Source organism: Macaca thibetana, chromosome 15, assembly GCF_024542745.1.
Source record: "Macaca thibetana thibetana isolate TM-01 chromosome 15, ASM2454274v1, whole genome shotgun sequence".
Lineage (NCBI taxonomy): Eukaryota > Metazoa > Chordata > Mammalia > Primates > Cercopithecidae > Macaca > Macaca thibetana.
Genome location: NC_065592.1, coordinates 41,930,233 through 41,951,502, shown reverse-complemented (window position 1 = coordinate 41,951,502; position 21,270 = coordinate 41,930,233). Strand labels below are relative to the sequence as shown.

The 21,270-nt window shown below is 44.4% G+C and overlaps 1 protein-coding gene across 3 annotated transcripts in view; it reads left to right on the top strand.

Annotated features, from left to right (window-relative positions):
* Positions 1-224: 224 nt before the first annotated feature.
* ANP32B (acidic nuclear phosphoprotein 32 family member B) overlaps positions 225-21,270 on the top strand; it is a 32,021-nt gene continuing 10,975 nt past the window's right edge. Inside the window, exons 1-3 of one of the 3 annotated variants that reach the window (XM_050762251.1) lie at positions 225-632; positions 11,951-12,100; positions 15,868-15,990. In XM_050762251.1, the coding sequence (XP_050618208.1) occupies positions 579-632; positions 11,951-12,100; positions 15,868-15,990 (327 nt within the window). In that variant the 5' untranslated portion in view covers positions 225-578. Of the gene's footprint in view, positions 633-1,352; positions 1,625-11,950; positions 12,101-15,867; positions 15,991-21,270 lie in introns of those variants that run through there. The other 2 variants (XM_050762252.1, XM_050762249.1) reach the window with 2 other exon arrangements.

Genomic DNA, 21,270 nt, shown 5'->3' with positions numbered 1-21,270 from the left:
GGGCCGCAGACCCAGCTCCGGGCACGACGAGGTGGGGGCGGGAGGAGAAGTCTCAGCCCGGCGGGGGTCGGGGAAGCCCCCCCAACCCCCGAGAAAGGTCTTACATCAGCCGCCCCACGTGCAATCGGAAGGAGGGAGGGAGGAAGTCGCTCCTCTACCCCGGCTGCGCCTTTGCCCAGCCTCCGCCCCGCCTGTCGCGCGTCTCCCCGCCCCGTCCTTGGTGCAACCGCGGCCGCCCAGCCGAGCAGCGCCGCGCGGGGCCGAGTGGAGCCGAGCAGCTGCCGCGCCGCGTCGCCGGTTTAAGCGCAGTGCAGGCCGCGGCCGGGGGCGGCGGTAGTGAGCCCAGCGCTGCGCTCCAGCCTCCTTTTCCCTCCATGGTTTCTCTCCGCTCCCGTGAGTAACTTGGCTCCGGGGGCTCCGCTCGCCTGCCCGTACGCCGCCAGCCACCCAGGACCGCGCCGCCGGCCTCCGCCGCGAGCAAACCCTTCCGACGGCCTTCGCTGCGCAGGCCGGGACGCCTCTCCCCCCTCCGCCCCCGCCGCGGAAAGTTAAGTTTGAAGAGGGGGGAAGAGGGGAACATGGACATGAAGAGGAGAATCCACCTGGAACTGAGGAACCGGACCCCGGCAGCTGTAAGCAGAGCCCCCTCCGGGCGCCCCCTCCCCTGATGACTTGCATGTAATGGTGGCCACCTGCGGGGCCCGGCCTGAGGGTTCGCCGGCCCCGGCGCGGGGAAGAGCGCAGCTTGTGGGCTCGGACGGGGAAGGCGGGCGGGCGCGGAGGGGGGAGCGAGCGCGCGAGGATTAACTCTTTGCCGCCCGCGGGCCCCTGGGGCGGCCGGAGGAAGGCAGCGGTGTCGGGGAAAGCAAACTTTGAGCGCTTCGCCCGCCGGGGTCTTTCCCCGGAGGGAGCGCGTGTGCAAGTGGCCGGCGGCGAGGGAAGGAGGCGGGGGTTGTGTAACGCTGGGAGCCATGTTTGCAGCCTCCCGGGATGCGCGGCCGGGCGGAGGCCGGGCCTGTCGAGGAGCTGCGCGGCCATCCCCGCCTGGGCCAGGCCGGGCTCCGCGCGCCCCGGGCTGGCCGGGGAAGGGGCGCGGATGAGGCGGGGCGGGGGGTGGCTTCTGTGACCGGAGCTCGCGATGGGGGCCGGCCCGGCCGAGGGCAGCGGCTGTGGGGCGAGGAGGGGGCTTTTTTCCTTTGAAGGGAGCGAGAAGCCCCCTCGGGCGCTTGGGCGGGCGCGGCCTGGCGCGCAGAGCGGGGGAGGGGCGGGCCAGGGCGGCGGAGGTGGCGCAACCGCCGCCCCTCCCGAGGCCAAGTTTGAAAAAAGGACGCGGTTCCCGCCATTTTTCAAGCCTAAAAATAAAACTTTCTCTCTTGTTTCCTCGCTCCCTCTTTGCCCTCGGCCTTGCCCATTCCGACCTCCCAGAGGCAGCCCGGGTCGACCGGGGCCAACCGTTGTGGCGACGGCTTCGCCCTTCCCCCTGCGCCGCGGCGGCGGAGCCCGGGGCTCCTGCCCCGGGAGGATGGCCCCTCCGTGTGGGCGGGCGGCGGCTCCTCACGCCAGCCGGGGCGCGCCACAGGCCGCCGCAGCGCCATGTTGGCGGGTGCCCGTCTCCCTCCGCCTGGTGAGTCGGCCCACGAGCTTGGCCTTGCCCGCCCTCCCTCGGCACTGGCTGTCGGCCGCCTCTTCCCGCGCCGAGCCCTCGGTCTGTTTCCCCCCGCCCCGCCGGGGCTTGGCTCCCACTGGCGGGAGCCGCGCGCCGTGGCCGCCGCCGACTCATCCCGTCGCGGGCGCGCTGCCGACCCCCTCCCCCTTCTTAAAAGGGCAACGGCAGGCGGCCACCCCCGCCCCGCGCCGAGCGTGCGGGGTTTCGGGCGGGCCTCAGCTCGGCGCGCGGGATTTTGGGCGGGCCTCGGCTCGGCTCGGGGGCCGGGCGGCCTCTGGCCTCCCACGTGCTTGAGAGCGGCCTGGTGCAGCCGGCCGCGCGCCTTCCGGGCTGCAGGGGCCTGAGGGAGGCCCTCTGGCGGCGCGGCTGCGTGGGCGTGGGTCCGGTCTGTGGGAATCGCCCCTTTCGTCTCCCGGTTTTAGCGCGGCTGCCCGCCGCCGCGAGCCCCCCGACTCCGCGAACCGGCGCGGGGCCAGGTAGCGCCGCGGCCGGGTGCCCCAGCGGTCCAGTGGTTTCCCGCCGAGGGCGGCCCGGCGGGGCCTCCCGCCCCGGGCTAAGCGAGCGGCCGGGTTTCGTGCCCTCAGGTGGCTGTGGTTAACGAGTCGCGAACTTGAGGGAATTCGTCGACCAGGGTTCACCTGGTGTGCTCGACGTTTATATCCTTGCTTTCTAGTCTTTGAGGTCACCACTAACGCGGGGTGGGCCGGGCTCCACCGCCCGGCGCTGTCCCTCCCGGAGGGCCCGCGAGGTGGGCCGCTCCAGGGGTTCCGAGATGGAGGGTCGCGGGCGCGCGTTTTTCCGACCTTCCGTCAGACATTTTGTGCCCGCCACGTGCTAGCCTATAGCCGGGGCGTCCAGCTCGCGCCACAAAACTTGAGGAGAGGCGTTCTTGCCTTGGGAAGGTGTTCGTTCCAGACTTTTCCATTGCGGCATAATTGCAAATCCGTAGGATATGGACTAGCTAAAATTAGCCAAAGTGTCTGCGAGAGAAGTACACACGTGGGTCTTCAGAAATGCTTTAAAATCTTGAATTTGAGTTCTTTAGAATATGCTCAAACTAAAGGTCTGTTATAATTCTAGAGTAGTGTTCCCTCTGGGAAATAACAGTTGGCCTGCTGTTCCCCTTAGATAATGATTTCATATATGAAGTAATATTGCTTTAAAAACACATGATCTACAGGTGTTCATTTTTCTTTTTTTTCTTTTTTCTTTTTTTTTTTTTTTTGAGACTGAGTCTCTCTTGTGCCCAGGCTGGGGTGCAGTGGCACTGTCTCGGCTCACGTCAGCCTCCGCTTCCTGGGTTCAAGCGATTCTCCTGCCTCAAACTCCCGTGTAGCTGGGATTACAGGCATGCGCCACCACGCTGGGCTAATTTTGTATTTTTAGTAGAGACGGGGTTTCTCGCTGTTGTTCAGGCTGTTCTGCAACTCTTCACCTCAGGTGGTCCACCTGCCTCGGCCTCCCAAAGTGCTGGAATTACAGGAGTGAGCCACCGCGCCCGGCTGCGTGCTCATTTTTCAAGTAATCAACTTAACCTTCTTGCCAGTCAGGCCAGAGCCATTTAATTCAGTTAAATTAAAACATTTTCTCGGTAATACTATCCACATTTCAAGTGCTCAAACGTGACAAGTGGCTCGTGGGTGCTGCATTGGCAGCACTGGCCTGCAGAATCCACTGGTTTATTAAGTAAACATTTGAAGCCTGAGAAACCATTGAGGTGATGTGGTGCTTTTTGCACTTGGGAGAGTTTGTGAGGCCTTGAGAGAGTGTTGCGGGAGCCAGCTGAGATTGTGGGGGTAGAGGAAGGTTCCCTTAGGGAGATTGAGACCAGTGGGAGTTAGGAACCCAGGTGGACGAATAAAACTTTGACCTAAAACTGAAGGGTTTTCAGGAAAAAATGCTGTAGATTTTGAAGGAAATTCTAAAAGAGAGTTTAAAGTGTTTTTCGCACAGAGGCATCATCTTTAAGGCAGATGAAAAGTTCGGAGATCACTCCCTTAAAATCACATTCAGCTAGTCACATGATACCTTATGTGCGATGTGCTGGAACATACCATAAACACCACAGAAATTGGTGGCATGGTCAGCTGTTACACAGTAGGCTTGGCGTCTGGGATCCTGCAGACTTGGCATGTGGGGTAACATGAAGAATCCATTACCCCGTTGAAGGTATACTATTGTATGCATAGGATGCTCTGAAATATACAGCAGTGTCCCATGGTTGACCTTAATGATTTTAAAGTCAAGTGAGATGTAAGAGTGTTTGAAGAGGGCGAATAGGGGTTTAATTGTAAATGTGTTCTTATGTTTAAGACCAGGTGGGCTTTTATTGTGTATGTGGCTTTTTTCTTATTACTGGGGTTTGAAGAAGACCCTAGTAACACTTTTGTTCAATTGGGCTCTTGTGTGTTCTGACTGAGGAAGACAAGAAGGTAAACACAAAAGTGTTACTAGGGTCTTCTTCAGTTCACCTATTACTTAACTATATCCCTATTCCTTATAAACACAAGTTTGCCAATTTCCCTAAGGGATGAGGGCGAGGGATTGTAAAGAAATACTGAATTTTTTTTTTTCTAAGTCCAAAACAGCTCTTATAGCAGCAGGGTGTATTCTCATAGTGGAACAAAATGGCCTAAGATGGCATTTTAAAGTAATCTTCATGAAGAATGGTGGTTACCGTTTAAAAACATAGACAAGGATAGGAGCTATTTTGCATGACAAGGAAATATTTTATATAAAATATTGGCAGTTCACTGAGAGTAAATTGAACAGTGCTGGAATATACCATATATACACCATGGAAACTGGAGGTCTGGTCAGTAAGATGAGAAGACAGTGACATGCAGTAATTAGATATAAACCACATTTAGTTGTATTCCAAAATTGGAAAAGAATACCTGTTCTTTATGTGAGATTCTTATCCTTCCAGTAAACTGAACATGTCGCTCTGTTAGAAGCACATCATTAACCATGCATCTGGGGACAATCAGCCTTCCTATCAGCTCTGAGTTTTTCATTCAAAGTTAGAAAGCCAAGCATTTCCTTACTGTGGCTTGCAATCTATGCCCCTGCGAAATGCTGGTGTGCTATTTGCTGGATTATGACATTTCATCTACCAAAATAAAAGCAGTCTTTACCTAGTCCCAGTTTACTGGGAAAAAATGTAGATTGTCTTTAACTTCCATCTTTTTTTGATCCGCACCCCCTCCCCAGCTTTTGACCTCTTTTGTTGTGTCTACTGTGATGTAATTTTGAGCTCAATCGGATATTCTAATTGGTTGCATAGCAACTAATCGGGGTTTTTTTCGTTGTATAAGCAATACATCTTCATTGAAGAAAATTAGATATAGATAGGCCAAAAAAATTGTAGGTATAGATAAGCAAAAAGAGGATAGACATACATGCCTAACCAACCATCTAGACACTTCAGTGTAGAGTCTACCAGAATGTTTAAATTTTTTCTAAACTTGGTTCATGCAGATAATCTGAATGCTAGCTAGCTTGTTTTGTTTAGAAAAAAATACAGTGAACATCTTTGTGTGTGTCTTTATTTTATAGACTCATTATTAATGTCTGCATAGATCATAATTTAAACATCTCAGGTTGTTCACAGGGATTTTGGCTGTTTTAAATACTGCTGAAATGAACATCTTATAATGTTATTTTTTTCCCCCCTGCCAAATTGCTTTTCAGAATGTTTACCTTTTTTTAATACCCACCAGTAGGGTACTGGTGGGTCTTAAACACATTGGAGAACCACTAATATAAATCCATTCTCGGCTGGGTACAGTGGCTCATGCCTATAATCCTAGCACTTTGGGAGGCGGAGGAGGGTGGATCACCTGAGGTCAGGAATTCAAGACCAGCCTGGGCAACATGGCAAAACCCCGTCTCCACTAAAAATACAAAAATTAGCTGGGGGTGGTGGCAGGCGCCTATAATCCCAGTTATTCTGGAGGCTGAGGCAGGAGAATTGCTTGAACCTAGGGGGGCAGAGGTTACAGTGAGCCAAGATAGCACCACTTCACTCCAGCATAGGCGAAAGAGTGAGACTCCGTCTCAAAAATAAAAATAAAATAATAAAAAGTTCTATTATTTTGAAAACATTTTAAATTAATGGGTAGAAGATTTGAACACTGACTAACTCAGAAGGATGGAAATTGCAAGGATGGCAGGAATTACTTTCTGTATTGTGGGATTATTTCACTTACCATAATAACCAGTATTGTTCTAATTAAAAGAATTGACAACTCACAAAGATCTTTAATTCCTCCATACCCTTTCCTCCTTTTATGGCAGAGACAACTGGTATAGTTGGAGAGCATCACCCCACCAGTTAGGTAAAGTTGATCTTTTTTCATAGTAGCTAGGGGAGTGGCAAATGAGCACATTGAAGAGAATGAAAGGGAAAAACATTTTTCCATCTCCTATGGCCCCCACCTCCAATCGCTGGGGATATTCCCATGACCTAGACTCATCATAACTTAAAGAAGGACCTCATAGACATTTTGCCATTTAGAACTTAAAATGTGTGTGGTTTTTTTTTTTTTTTTTAAGAGAGAGATAGTGTTATAAATCATTGTTATATCTTCCAATCAGATCTGAAAAGGTATTTGGCCACACTATAGTTCAAATTTTTCAATGAAAAAGTAGTAGGAAACTACTGTTTTGCTGCTAAATGTAGAAAACAAATATAAGAATTAAATAGGAGATAGTACGGATTTTTCATTTTTAAATGTTTACCTTAAATTTGTGTTTGAGAAAAGGCAAGTTTAATTGGAGGATGAGGGAGGAAGAGGAGTGAATTTGGCCCCAAAAGTTTAACTGTCCATCTTCAAGCAGAAGGCCAGTTAACTCTTGGACCAAATAGATCATTATGCACAAATGAACAAGGGCCTGCCTAACGTTTCTTCATTAGATAACAGCTCTGGGAGGATTTGAGATATAAGAAGAAACTAGGACCTTTCTCCTTTGATTAGGACCTTTGGTTTATTCTGAATCTAGATTGGGAAGCTGTGGGATCATCTTGACCCCAGCCCCACTCGGTCTCTCAACCACACTCTTCCCAAGCTGTTATCTCCTTTGCAAGGCAGTTTAGATCTCTATACCCAGGGAGGAATAAAAAGAGATGATGAGGCTTAGTTAGCTCTGTGGAGATCCACTGAGAACCCCAGAGTTGATACAAAGATTGTTTTAAGCTGAAGATATTTGAGATTCAACCGATGCAGAGAGAAGCCTACTTGGAGTTTATCTGGCTAAAAGCAAATACATATCACATACGAGGGAATTCTCCCTTTGGAGTGTGCCTGTTCCCAGGAGAGAGGCCAAGAGTAAATCTCTGGTGGGGGTGGGGGGAGTAGTCTTACGGCCCTAAGAAAACAAAGACCACTCATATCTATGTAGACAGACATTGTAAACTTGATCTCTCATCTGTTCTGAAAATCCCATTTGTGTTCCCTAAAGAAATCTGTTCTTCCCAAAAAGTTTTTCTCCTCCTGTCTTTTCCTCTTCTAAGTTAGGTATATAAGCTCTAAATTCTAACTACTCAGTTATCACTGAGCGTGAGTGCACCTGTGTATGTGTGTTGCACGTGTAAATACACTTTTTCTGCACCTCAAATGCCACTTTTCTGCCATTGAAACAATATCCGAGCTCAGAATACCTTTTCATTAAGGTCCTGTTGAGAACTTTCAACGACCTTGAAGTTGGCTGATGGAACATTTAGACCTGCTATCCTTGGGTACAGCCCTGAGTGGGGCCCTCCAGTGGTCTCTGCTTTATGCAGTAATTCCCATTATCCTCTGTGCTTATTCCCCAGTGACTCATCTTCTCAATATGCTTCTTGCATTCTGTTCTTGGGGTAGCATGTTTCTTTACATTCTCAGCCTTGCTGGAAAAGTCAAGGGACGTGCCTTTTCTGCCTAGCCCAACAACTCTCTGCCCTATTTATCCCAGTATATCCTATTGCCTCTTACTGGTAGAGGCAATAAAGGTCTCAGGTATTCATTTCCTGAACTTCTCACTCACTTAATAAACTCACTTACATCTCTGTCTATCCTAGCCACTCTCTTGAAGGAGCTGTCCCTCCTCCAACAAGGGTAGAATGATACCTCATTTTTAATATACATTTTTACTACTTACAGTTGAAACTTTTTTTTTTTGGAGACAGAATCTTGCTCTGTTGCCCAGACTGGAGTGCAGTGGCGCAGTCTCGGCTCACTGCAACCCTCCGACTCATGGGTTCAAGCATTCTCCTGCCTCAGCCTCCCGAGTAGCTGGGACTATAGGTGCACACCACCATGCCTGGCACATTTCTTTGTATTTTTAGTGGAGATGGGATTTCGCCACGTTGGCCAGGCTGGTCTCAAACTCCTGACCTCAGGTGATCTGCCTGCCTCGGCCTCCCAAAGTGCTGGGATTATAGGCGTGAGCCACCGTGCCCAGCCAAACTTTTTTTTTTTTTTCTTTTAGCTGGGTCTCTGTCGCTGGGATTATAGGCACTAGCCACTGCACCTGGCCTTGAACAGTTTTTTTAGTGTTGGCTATTTCTGTCTTTAAGAGCTTGTCTGTCCTTTGTTAGTGTTTCTGCTGGGGTATTTATTTTTTCAGTTAGGGTAAAAACGATAGAAGATATCCTCAAGAACAAGATAATGCAAATAGCCAGAATTTCCATAATCAAGAGGTTACAAAAAGTAACAGTCAAATCGGAAAATAATTTTGCAGCGGTTACAATGAACTACTCATTTAAAAGAGAAGTTGATGTTTTAAATAAAGAACTCTTAACTAATAACAGACTCAGATGTTTGTATTCTTTCACTTAGCAATGGATTCTGAAGACACAATCCTAAACACAGAAGACATTTTAAGTAAAGATACGGCATTATTTATAGTAGGGAAAATTGAGCACAAATGTTCAACAGGGAGGATTGTAAAATGATTTATAGTATATCCACACACTGTAATTTCTTTGGCTATTAAAAAATACTCTATGATCAGAAAGTTGGTCTCCTTTATGTCCAGGTTTTCATCTTAGTCCCCCGCAATTGTGTCACAAACCTCTGTACAATATTGCTGACAAACCTGTAACCATTTTTTTCCTCATTCAGCAGTTACGTAGGCTCTTATATAGTGATATAGTGTAACCGGAATATACATGACCCTGTGATCATGGAGCTTAGTCTAGCAGTGACTTTTTTTTTTTTTTTTTTTTTTTTTTGAGATGGAGTCTCCTTTGTCACCCAGGCTGGAGTGCAGTGGCACAATCTCAGCTCACTGCAACTTCCGCCTCCCAGGTTCAAGCAATTCTGCCTCAGCCTCCCGAGTTGCTGGGACTACAGGCACATGCCACCATGCCTGGTTAATTTTTGTTTTTTTTTTTTTTTTTTTTTTTTTTTTTTTGAGACGGAGTCTCGCTCTGTCGCCCAGGCTGGAGTGCAGTGGCGCGATCTCGGCTCACTGCAAGCTCTGCCTCCCGGGTTCACGCCATTCTCCTGCCTCAGCCTCCCGAGTAGCTGGGACTACAGGCGCCCACAACCGCGCCCGGCTAATTTTTTGTATTTTTAGTAGAGACGGGGTTTCACCGTGGTCTCGATCTCCTGACCTTGTGATCCGCCCGCCTCGGCCTCCCAAAGTGCTGGGATTACAGGCGTGAGCCACCGCGCCCGGCCAATTTTTGTATTTTTAATAGAGATGGAGTTTCACCATGTTGGCCAGGCTGGTGTTGAACTCCTGACCTTAGGTGATCCACCCACCTTGACCTCCCAGAGTGCTGGGATTACAGGCATGAGCCACCAAGCCCAGGCAGCAAACACATTTTTTAACCTGCATTTGAGTCCTCTGGTACTTTTTGATGACGCCTTGCAGTGGTTAAAGTGGAATTTTGCAAGTTGAAAGAAATGTCTTTAAGAGATGATTTCACTCTGTGAGCTGAGAGGCAGTATGGCTAACTCTAATTCTTCTTCACTTCATTTTTGGCATATTGGTGTGTTTTGTATAACATTTTTGGATTATTTTGGATAGAATTTTAGAAAATCTCCCAAGGTAAATGGGAACATTTTAATTATATTGCAGTATACTGTTTACATGGGTGGGTGATGGCAGTTGACCTTTCTAAAATTTTAATGGTTCGTTGGTTTTATGTTTAGTTTCTTTTTAATACAGAATAAATATATGCTTGTAAAAAATTTAGTACAGATATACGTAAACAGCAAAGGTCTCTGACGTTTTCCATTCCCTTTACCCAGAGGTTACTTTCTGGCCATTTATAATGTTCCAAGCCCTAGTCTCTACAACTTCGTGAGGTAGGTTCTATTATCTCCACTTTATGGGAAACTGAGGCACAGAGAAGTTAAGTGACTCAAACAAGGTCACACAAGTTCTGAGTGGCAGAGGAGAACCAGGATTCGATCCCAGGCATCTGTCTCCAGAGCCCAGCTTTTGTCAGAATTGACCTATTGAGTTTTCAGATGTGCTCATTTCTTATCAGAAAAGGGAAGAATGACAGAGATAGCTAAATAAAAGTGGAAGGAAGGGAAGAAGTAAGTGGATGTAAAGAGTAAAAAGGATGCCTGGCTTCTGAAGAGGAAGTAGGGTAGTGAGAAGTGGTTAGGCACTTACTATGTTGTGGGTATTGCTGACTTGAAATCTGTTTCATTCTCTGTAAATGGGGGAAGGAGAGTGGTGGTAAAAATAATAAATGATTAAGTACTCTATAATTGATAGCAATTACTAGAGTAGCATCATTGGATGTTGTATGAGAGGATGAGGACACTGTTAATAGCTCCTATTCTCTTTTCAGACTATCAGCATCTCCCTACCATACACATGCTTAATTAATGCTATTAAATATGGTAGGTTCACTAAAAGAATGCCTTTGTTGATGCAGTTAGAACGGTAATTTGCATCACTGTGAGTAGATCAAAGTGGGCTAAAAAGTTGCAACTTTCAGGATGATCATAGAGCAAGAATGGCAACATGGATTATTGTGGTGGATCTGCATGTAGACTATTAAGTAATCAATATTCAAAAGTTCAAATCATCAGATGTGATACTGTTTTTGAGACGGAGTCTCACTCTGTTGCTCAGGCTAGAGTGCTATGGCGAAATCTCGGCTAACTGCCACCTCCTCCTCCCAGATTTAAGCCACTCTCCCACCTTAGCCTCCTGAGTAGCTGGGATTACAGGCACTCACCATCATGCCTGGCTAATTTTTGTATTTTTGTAGGGAGGGGGTTTCACCTTGGCCAAACTGGTCTTGAACCCCTGACCTCAGGTGATCTGCCCACCTCAGTCTCCCAAAGTGCTGGGGCTATAGGCGTCAGCCACTGTGCCTGGCCAGATGTGATACTCTTGGATGGACTTAAATTCTGAAAAAGGAGACTGTGTAGCCTGAAAATGAAATTTAATTTATTATCTAGCAGTTCTCTCCTAGAAACTTGCAACGCAGATTGATCTTTGTTTTGAATTAAGGACTCTTGCATCCTGATTTCTTCCCAGTGTCAAGATAATCTTGGCAAAGATTAATAAAACCAGAGTTGGAAAGTGTGTTGGTGCAGAAACCTCTAGCCAGAATCTCTTAGTGGTCTTGGTAGGAAACATAAAGCTTTCCTCTTTTCCAGTGGTCATCTTCTGGGCCTTAAGGTAGAACCAGCCTACAGGGTGTCTTCACTCTGCATTTGCATTTAGATAAAAGCTGCCCTTTGGGGAACAGGCTGGAGAAAAGAAATAAGGGGAATACACTTATTTCACTTATATTTTAAGAACTATACTTTCTGTTTCTGGAAAAATAAAGAGTGTGTTTATACCCATGGAGTAATATTCCATCTTTGAATCTGTCAGTATATTGTTACTGAAGGCTTAATCAGTTATCTTTTTTTTTTTTTGAGGTGGAGTCTAGCTCTGTCGCCCAGGCTGGAGTGCAGTGGCCGGATCTCAGCTCACTGCAAGCTCCGCCTCCCGGGTTCCCGCCATTCTCCTGCCTCAGCCTCCCGAGTAGCTGGGACTACAGGCGCCCGCTACCTCGCCCGGCTAGTTTTTTGTATTTTTTTAGTAGAGACGGGGTTTCACCGTGTTAGCCAGGATGGTCTCGATCTCCTGACCTCGTGATCCGCCCGTCTCGGCCTCCCAAAGTGCAGTTTTTATCTTTTTATAACTGAGATCTAGGTCTAAGTAAGAGGCTACCTGTATATATGGGTGTTTTTGCAGGATATTTATGGTAGAAGTTTTTGCATTATTTGTTTTCAATGTGTTTTTGAGCGCTTATCCTCTTTTCTTTGTCATCCACAGGTTCGAGAACTTGTCTTGGACAATTGCAAATCAAATGATGGAAAAATTGAGGGCTTAACAGCTGAATTTGTGAACTTAGAGTTCCTCAGTTTAATAAATGTAGGCTTGATCTCAGTTTCAAATCTCCCCAAGCTGCCTAAATTGAAAAAGGTAAGTGCTTTTTCTTTAACAGTAAAAGAGAATGATCCTGGGAAGGGAAAATGTATGATTTTACCTGTAAGGAAGCACTTAGTGTAGCAGAAAGCACATGGCCTTTGGAACTGGGCAGATATGGGATTGAATTCTAGCCCTAGCATTTCCTTGATGGGCGTACTTCTGCAGGTTACTTAATCTCTCTAAGGCCCAATTTCCTCACCTGTAAACTGGTATTACTTGACCTTGCAGAACTGCTATGATGTTTGGAAATAATGTATGTTGGGTGCTCAATAAATAGAAGTTAGGAAGAATAATTACTGTATTTTGTGAGTAATTTATTTGTTAATTGTTATAAAACCAATTCTCCTTTCGGAAAAAAGGACCAAATGCTACATAAAAATGTTTTCTCTGGTCATTGCACATTTAACTGTCACAGAGTCCCAGAATGTCAGAACTGGAAGAAACTTTGCTCCTCTAACCCAGCCCCTTATTTTATAGGCACAGCAATAGTCCCAGAAAAGTGTAGTAATTTGCCTAAAGCCACCCACAGAAGTGGTTAGCACTGGAGCCAAAACTAGAACCCGTATCTCCTAACCCCCTATCATTTCCATTGTATAGGAAAAGATACGTGGTTATATAAGTCTTGCAGAATTCTCTGCCATTTCAATATTCACTTTACTAGGAAAGTTAAGTTGTACCTTTATTTAAACTAACGCACACGTAGAAGGAAACGCAGTAAAACTTGGGCAAAGGTAGGTTGTTCCTAGAGCTTGGTTGAGTTCTGAGTGGGACAGTTAGTTTTTTGGTATTGGGGTTTGTTTGTTTGTTGTTGTTTTGCAGGGGGTGGAGTGGGTTAAGTATAATACATAAGGCTGGGCATGGTGGCTCATGTCTGTAATCCCAGCACTTTGGGAGGCCAAGGTGGGAGGATCACGTGAGGTCAGGAGTTCGAGACCAGCCTGGCCAACATGGCAAAACCCCTTCTCTACTAAAAATACAAAAAAAAATTAACTGGGCACGGTGGCATGCGCCTGTAGTCCCAGCTACTTGGCAGGCTGAGGCACGAGAATCGCTTAAACCCAGGCGGTGGCTGAGGTTGCAGTGAGCCGAAATCGCGCCACTGCATTCCAGCCTAGGCAACAGAGCAAGACTCTGTCTTGATTTAAAAAAAAAAAAAAAAAAAAAAGTATAATACATGAATTAAAAAGTAGAAGTATTTTTTGTTTTGCTTTATTTACCTTGCGTTAGGTAATATTAATAAATGCTCAGGCAGTCTTCATGAGTTTCAGGTGACCGTTTCTGATGAGAAAGAAATTTCCCCTTCTAAGTATATACTAGAGGTTCAAGTATAATCCTTTTATATTTGCATGGTTTATCAGTGACATTGGAAGCGCTGATTAGCCCAGTTAAACATAGGAAAGCTTTTTAGCATCTATTTACATAAACTTGATGCTAGCAGATCCTTAGTGTGTGTGTTGTGTTGTTTTCCTAGCATTCTGATTTTCCTGAATTACTCTTGGTCTCTGTAGTCTGTAGTCTCAGACTTACTCAGAAATTCAGCCTATCAGTGACCGTTTTTATAGGGACTTTAATAAACCTTTCTGAATTCCGAATAGAGCTTGCTTGAGTTCTGAGGAGGACAGGGTTTTTGTTTTTGTTGGTTTTGGGTGGGCGGGGGCGGGCGTTAAGTTCATGAATTAAAATTTTTTAACATTTAAACATTAATCACTTCACTTATAGGGCTAATGAGAGGGAATCATACTTAAAGGCAGGTTGAGTGTACTCATGATCAATAAGAACTTTATTTTCTTCCTGTTCCAGAACACAAACTGGTGTTGTTTTGTTTTGTTTTGTTTTGTTTTGTTTGTGAGATGGAGTTTAACTCTTGTTACCCAGGCTGGAGTGCAGTGGCACCATCTTGGCTCACTGCCACCTCTGCTTCCCACGTTCAAGTGATTCTCCTGCCTCAGCCTCCTGAGTAGCTGGGATTACAGACATGCGCCTCCACGCCCGGCTACTTTTTGTATTTTTTTAGTAGAGATGGGATTTCCACTATGTTGGTCAGACTGGTTTCGAACTCCTGACCTCAGGTGATCAGCCCACCTCGGCCTCTCAAAGTGCTGGGATTAGAGGTGTGAGCCACTGTGCCTGGCCCAGAAACTGTTTTTAACAAGAAATAAGTACTGAAAAAAAAATTGATGTGTAAATGTCACAAATTTTCTAAATTTACACATCTATTTCATTTCAAAATAAATGTGCTAATAAGTGTTTTGGTAGATGGCCTTGTTATTCCTACTCCCTGAGATACACATGTTAAAAGGATATGGATGTTACATGTATATGTGATATTCTAACCACATGGTTTAAAACATGGGTCAGGAAAAGTGATCTCTGTTTTTATTTGATTTACTAAAATCACCAATAAAGCTAACACTTGACTCTATTATTTATGGGCTTATGTTTTTAAACTTAGACCATGACTGGGTATTTCACTGAAATATTCCACTGAAAGGAAAAAACTGCTTTGAAATGTTACATTTTCCTCTTCTGAGATATTTAACAACACCTTAAGCAGCTGACTTGTTTTTTTAACTCAGTTTTTCAGCAAATATTCATATTTTTAAAAGTTACTCTGCATTATGTAGTACATTTCATTGCATGGCAAAAACTTCATTATATGAAGCTTTCATGCTATTCTAGGTACGTAGCATAATAAGGAGGACATGGATATTTTGTCTGGCTTCAAATCATAGGCCCACTATGGTAACAGCTGGGTGATCTTGAGCAAGTTTGTTTTCCTCATCTGTAAACAGGAGTGGTAATTCTGCCTACCCCATAGAGTTTTTGTGAGATCAGATGAGTTAAGGTGTTTCTAGTGCTTTGAGCAGTGCCTGGCATTTAAATACTATGTAAGGGTTAAAGTTACTATTGTTGTTGGCACTTTAAAAGAGAGAATTAGAACCAGCTGTGTAGCCGAGTTTTCTTGCCTGCAAAAGGAAGAGCTTGAGTTAGATGTTCTTCACAATGCTTTCCAAGCTCCAATTCTTTCTACTCTAAGGTTCTAATATTCCTTGGTGAACGCTTATTCCCTCATTGGCACATTACTTGCCTGTGCTACTTGACCTGCAGCTTAGAAATTAGAGTAGGTTCTAATAAAGGCTAGTGCCAGGTTTATGCAAGATGTGGCCTCCAGGGAGCTGGTTTCATAAACCTGAGCCAGTTGACCCATTCCCTTTCCTGAGGTTATGAAGCTTCTTTATGGGCTTACTTGTAGGGCCCGTCCCTCTCTCATAGCTTTCAGAGCAACATTCCCTGGTGGCTTCCAGGTGTAGAACTCCACAGTGTATGTCAGTATTGTCCAGAAATTAGGTTTCAAGTGGGCATTGCAAGCTTTGAAGGCACACAAAATAAGCTGCTCAGAATGCACAGACTATTAAACCATTTACCCTTTCTGGCAGATATAGGGTATTACAACTTGTCAAAGGATTCTAATTGGTTTTGACCTACTTTTTAAGTTAGAAAATTTATTTGCTGATGTTAGAAACCAGTTCTTGAGTAAGCTGTTAGTAGCAGCTGATTAGGAAAACACAATACTTCTGACCTTTCCTTCTCCTGTTAATTATTTGGATTTAAACAAAATGAACACGTATGCCCTGATAGAAATATGGATCATTTGATCTTGATACATATTTGAGAACTGTATTGGTTACTTATAATACCTTAAATGATTTGTTTTTCTCTTTGTGTATTTGTGTTTGTGCTGTATCCATTTTCTCTTGCAGCTTGAACTCAGTGAAAATAGAATCTTTGGAGGTCTGGACATGTTAGCTGAAAAACTTCCAAATCTCACACATCTAAACTTAAGTGGAAATAAACTGAAAGATATCAGCACCTTGGAACCTTTGGTAAGAAACCGAGAATTTGGAAACTGGGATTTACTGGTCATTTTCATTTTCATTTTTCTTTATAGTCGGGGGGAATTACTGGCAATAATAATTGGTTGAGAAAGTGGTGGTTTTTTACTTTTTATAGAAGTCCCAATTTTAAAGATCAGGGCCTCTCTAATTAGATGTATTCTTGTAACTTTGCTCTCTCCCTGCCTGATATTGTGGTGGCATCCTTCAGAAGAGAATTTTTGGGGGTATTTTGTTTTGGGTCCACTTTTGAAATTTATATATTGACTGTATAGCCTTAAACATGTCTCTTAACAATTTTTTCCCCCAGACTGGCCAAGCCATTATGCACTTTTATACTCTAACAGAAAAGGCTATTTATGTTGTGTGGCATGCCTGAATTGTAGATGGAACAATCAAAGACAGCTCCATTTTAAGCTTTAAGTCATCTAATTCATGATCTTGTATTCTAGCTGGATTACTGTTGCCTAGAGTTTTGCATGGAAACCCCAAGATCATCCTCAGTCTTACATATTGGGATAAGATATGAAAAGCTAAGTTTTAGTGCCACTTGGGTTTTAGACTTGCTGTGTGACCTTGGGCAAACTGCTTCTTCTCTCTGGGCCTCAGTTTCCTCATTTATAGCAGGGAGGATAATAATCCCTGCCTTACTTACCTCACTTAGGAGTTCTGAGAATAAGATAAAGTAATGTATTTACTTTGCTTTGTAAGTTAATGTACTTAACTTTGCTTTTTGTCCAGTTTGTGTGGAAGTTGTAGTGGCCAGAAAAGGGCTTCCAGAGGCAGGGGGCTTAATGCAGTTTGTAGGGCAGCTCCGTAGGCTGTGCTATTTGGCAGTGGGTTGTGTAGCATATAGGTGTCTTTCAGAATCCAGAAGAGACCCTAGAGGGTGAGACATTTCTTCTCTGTTGTCTCTATTCTGATGTCAGAGTGTATTAAAATATGTGGATTTCACATCACTTGTATAGAATGCTCTGTTGATATTTCAGGGGAAGACAGAGTTAAATTGTAGCTTCTTTTATAATGAAGAGGACTTCCTGACAAGAGTTAGAAGATCTTTTCCTTCCTAAACAGTTTGAGACTGCTCCAATACAGATTTAATCACCTTTTACTGAGTCTCTTTGTGTCTGTGTAATATATGTATTCTTTTAGAGAGGTCTCACTAGGTTAGGCCAGGCTGGTCTTGAACTCCTGCCCGCAAGTGATCCTTCCACCTCGACCTCCCAAAGTGCTAGGACTACAGGCCTGAGCCACCATGTCTGGCTGAGTCTCTTTAGTTTTACATTTCATTAAGTTGTCCATATTTAAGAGCTCATATTTCTCATAAATGTAATGCCTCACCAATGCTCCATGCATTTTGCCCTTTTTCCTATTACAGGTATACCCAGATACTCAGGCTCTTACAGTTTCATTCATTTCCTTCAAACCAACCCCCATTTCTAGTATTTAAGCCAACATTTACTGACTTTTGCTGCATCCAAGGACATGAACATTTGCCCATTGTATCCTTATATAACCCAGGGAAGAGAGAATGACTGTCCTCTTTTTAGAGATGAGGAAGCTGAGTTTAGAGAATGTAGATAATTGTTCGGGACAAATGGCAGAGTAGGGATTCAAATCTAAGTCTAGGCTGGGCACGGTGTTTCACGCCTGTAATCCCAGCACTTTGGAAGGCCGAGGCGGGCAGATCACTTGAGGTCAGGAGTTTGAGACCAGCCTGGCCAACATGGTAAAACCCATCTCCACTAAAAATGCAAAAAATTACCCAGGCATGGTGGCAGGCGCCTGTAATTCCAGCTACTTGGGAGAGGCTGAGGCAGGAGAATCACTTGAACCCAGGAGGTGAAGGTTGCAGTGAGCTGAGATCATGCCTCTGCACTCCAGCCTGGGTGACAGAATGACACTGCATCTCAGAAAAGAAAAAAAAAAATCACAGTCTGCTGTGCTTTCCATAGCCCTTGGGACCTGTTCTCTTTCCACCTGTAAATTTATTTCATGCCCAAATTTCCTTAAGCTGGGAATTCCAACAGGAGCACCAAATTTTAATTGCTGATGCTTTCCCATTCAGATGGGCTACACTAAGCCTTTGTTTATTGGTTAGTGACAGACATACTAATCCTAGGTTGTTGTGAGCATAAGAAACCCTTCTCCTCCCGCCCCCTGTTTTTTCCCCCTCGTTTGATTTTTAAAGAACAGAGTAGCAGGCAGTACCTTTTCACTGTTGGCCAGTTGATGACTGGCCATTACCTGATTCTCGTGGCAGCCTGAATCCTCTGATGATCAGAAGCGTTTTTCAGTGTTGTAGCACACAGCAATGGAGCAGAAGCAAATACTGTGTGGGAGTTGTTTGTTTGCTTAAGTTTTTTCCGGATCTGGTCAGTAATGTATAAGAGGACCCTCTGGTGGCTGTGAAAGTCTCAGTCCCCCAGGATAGTGAAGGATGAAAAGTAATCTTGGTTGTGTTCACCATTTTTAGAGGATCTGCTATACCCATACACTTACTGGGTGCTTTAGGCATGTTTTATTAGTAATTGTCAAAAAAAAAAAAAAAACTTGGCTACAAAGTGGATAGAAGTAGCATGGCCCTTATTTTATATTGAGGAAGCTAAGGCTTGGGTGAGGCTGAATCCCTTGTCCAGAGTCACACACCCTGTGGCAGAGCCACAGGGCTGCACACCAGAGCTATTTCGAAAAGCCTGGGGTCCCGCCATTCTGCTGTACTTGGCACTGAGATTCCTGGTGGTGCTAGGTTGGTCTCCTGAAGTTCTAACTTGGAGAAGGTGAAGGGGGGAGAAGTTGGGTCCATTTTGATTTCTGGCAGTATTCTTCAGTGGGGAAAAACACCATCCTCATCCTCATTAACCACATACATTTTGAACACCGTCTACTTTGAGCCCAGTTCTTACAGTCAATGCAATGATTGTGAATGCCTCTGCTTGCTACAGGGACATTAATCGAGAGACAAAGAAGGCATCAATTCAAACTTCCTTGGACACCTTTTTTAAGAGACCTGGGCCATCCAAACCATCCCCCAAAGCCCTTCTAAATTCTAAGAAGGCAAGCAAAATTATTGTTAATAAAATGTTTAATGTTTATTATGGCTAGCCTATTAGCTTACATCAAATTTCTGGTATGGTAGAGTTGTAATTTTTTCTATCAGTATTTACACATTACATTGGGATCCTGAATAATCTGTGTATAGTGTATTTTGTGCCTATTGGGCCTTAAAGCACAATTTTACTACTTTCAGCAATTCCAGAGTACTATAGTTATTTGGGATTTTTGTTGTTTTCTTGCTTTCATTTCATTTTTCAACCTACTGATTGGCATGTCCAAATTGTTTGATAAGGGGTGCTTTGCCAGGAAGTAGCCAGAAATCTCACATAATTGTACAGTTTCGGAAACAGGAGCGCCTTGGAGGCCCTGTATACTGGAAGAGTCAGTGAAACTAGATAGAGAAACGACTTTTGGTATTAAAAAGCATTAGATAAATATCAGAGGTTGTATGTGTTTTTGTGCACCTATTTCTAGGAAATAATTCTGAAATATAAATGGCTCATTACTTTTAAGTGGAGAATTTTTAGAGTGAACCTTTTTGGAAAAGCTGCCTGAAGCTGACACTCTAGCTGGCATCGAGTCAGTCTTTGTGAAGAGAAAGCCAGTATGCTAGCTAGCTGTCTGGGGTGGCATTGCAGCATTTTTTTCCTCTTTGGCAAGAAGTCATACCTGGGCTTCTGGAAGTCAGGGCCTGACTGGAAGGAAACCTAATCTGAAAATTACATGTTACAAAAGCAGCTCTATGACCAGAAGGGCTGGGGACAGCTTTCTTAAGAGGTCAAGGAACTGACTATATAAGCACATTGTTTGGTCCACAGACTCTTGGATCATTGTACAATTTGTGTTTTGAGGGATGCAACGTTTGCCTGTTGCTGTAACCCTGCTGCGTGTTCCCTGCATGAATAAAACAAGTGTGGGAGCCTCTTTCTTGATCAAGAAGATCAAGTTTCTTCATGTGCAGGGGTCAGTAGCCCTTTTCTCTAAGGGCCAAATAGTAGGTTCATTTGGCTTTATAGCTTGTTTATATAGTCTCTGTCACAACTAGTCTGCTTGGCCATTTTAGCACATAAAGAGCCATACATAAATAAATGAGTGTGACTGTGTTCCAGTAGAGCTTATTTTACAAAAACAAGTGGTGGGCCAGAATTGGCCACTGGACCACCGGTTCCCAACCCCTGCTCTAGAGCCTTGAGGCAGATTTTCATATCATTTTATATCTTCTCAGAACTACATAGATACCTTGAGTTCTGAAAATAAGGTTTTGTTTTGTCTGCCTTTCTTCTCAGGTCGTTGTGAGTGTTGTAACAGCTTTCCTAATAAAGCAGCAAAGCCTGTTAAGCATCAACATTTATTTTTTAGAAATTATTTCATGTGGAGGTCCTTTTAATGTTTGTTTGGGTGTTTTTAGTATTCTTTTCTTAGAGAATACCAAGGATTTTCTCTTGATTCAGAACCATTAAAGGTTGTGTCTGTGAAGCTATCTAAATATATGTACTTATTACTCCTATTCTGGAAGGCACCAGGCTATGTGCTACTTCACATTGGGTTTGCCTTTCATAGGCTGCTCCCTCTTCTATCTACAAGGGTCTACTGTCGCTTCCTGTTGCTATCTCCTGACTTGCCTATAGTGTAGTCTCTTAATTTACCCTTAATCAAAACTTCATAGACCTGGGATTGAAATACTAGTACACATAATAAATGAAGATCTGAGTAAATACATAGACATTTTCCAGTGCACTTTGACTACTCAGAAAACTTAGGCCACCTTTTTATAGCTTAACTGTTTTTAGATAGATGAAACTGATGGTTCCAAAGAAATAAGGTATTGCAACAAAATTTCAAGGTATGGTAAATAAAATCTGAAGAACTTCACATCATAGGAGTCTGGTAACATGTCAGTCTTTTCCCCAAACATTGAAAAAGAAGAGTGCAATGTTTCTCCCTATTTCTGAAGTTTCAACTCTGCGCCCCTCTGCTTTTTCCCCAGCCTGTATTGACTCCTGTCTTCCCTGAAAATAGCTGCATTGCCACACTTTATATTTTATTTCATTCTCTAGTGTTTCATGTCTGTGCCCTAAGTAAAATTGTAAGCACCCTGAGATTGTGTTATAAATCTCTGAATTTTTCCCTATACTACCACCCTAGAACATTAAAGACTGCTTGATACCCAGGAAGTTCTTAATGGCCATTTGATTACTCGAATGTTAACATTTG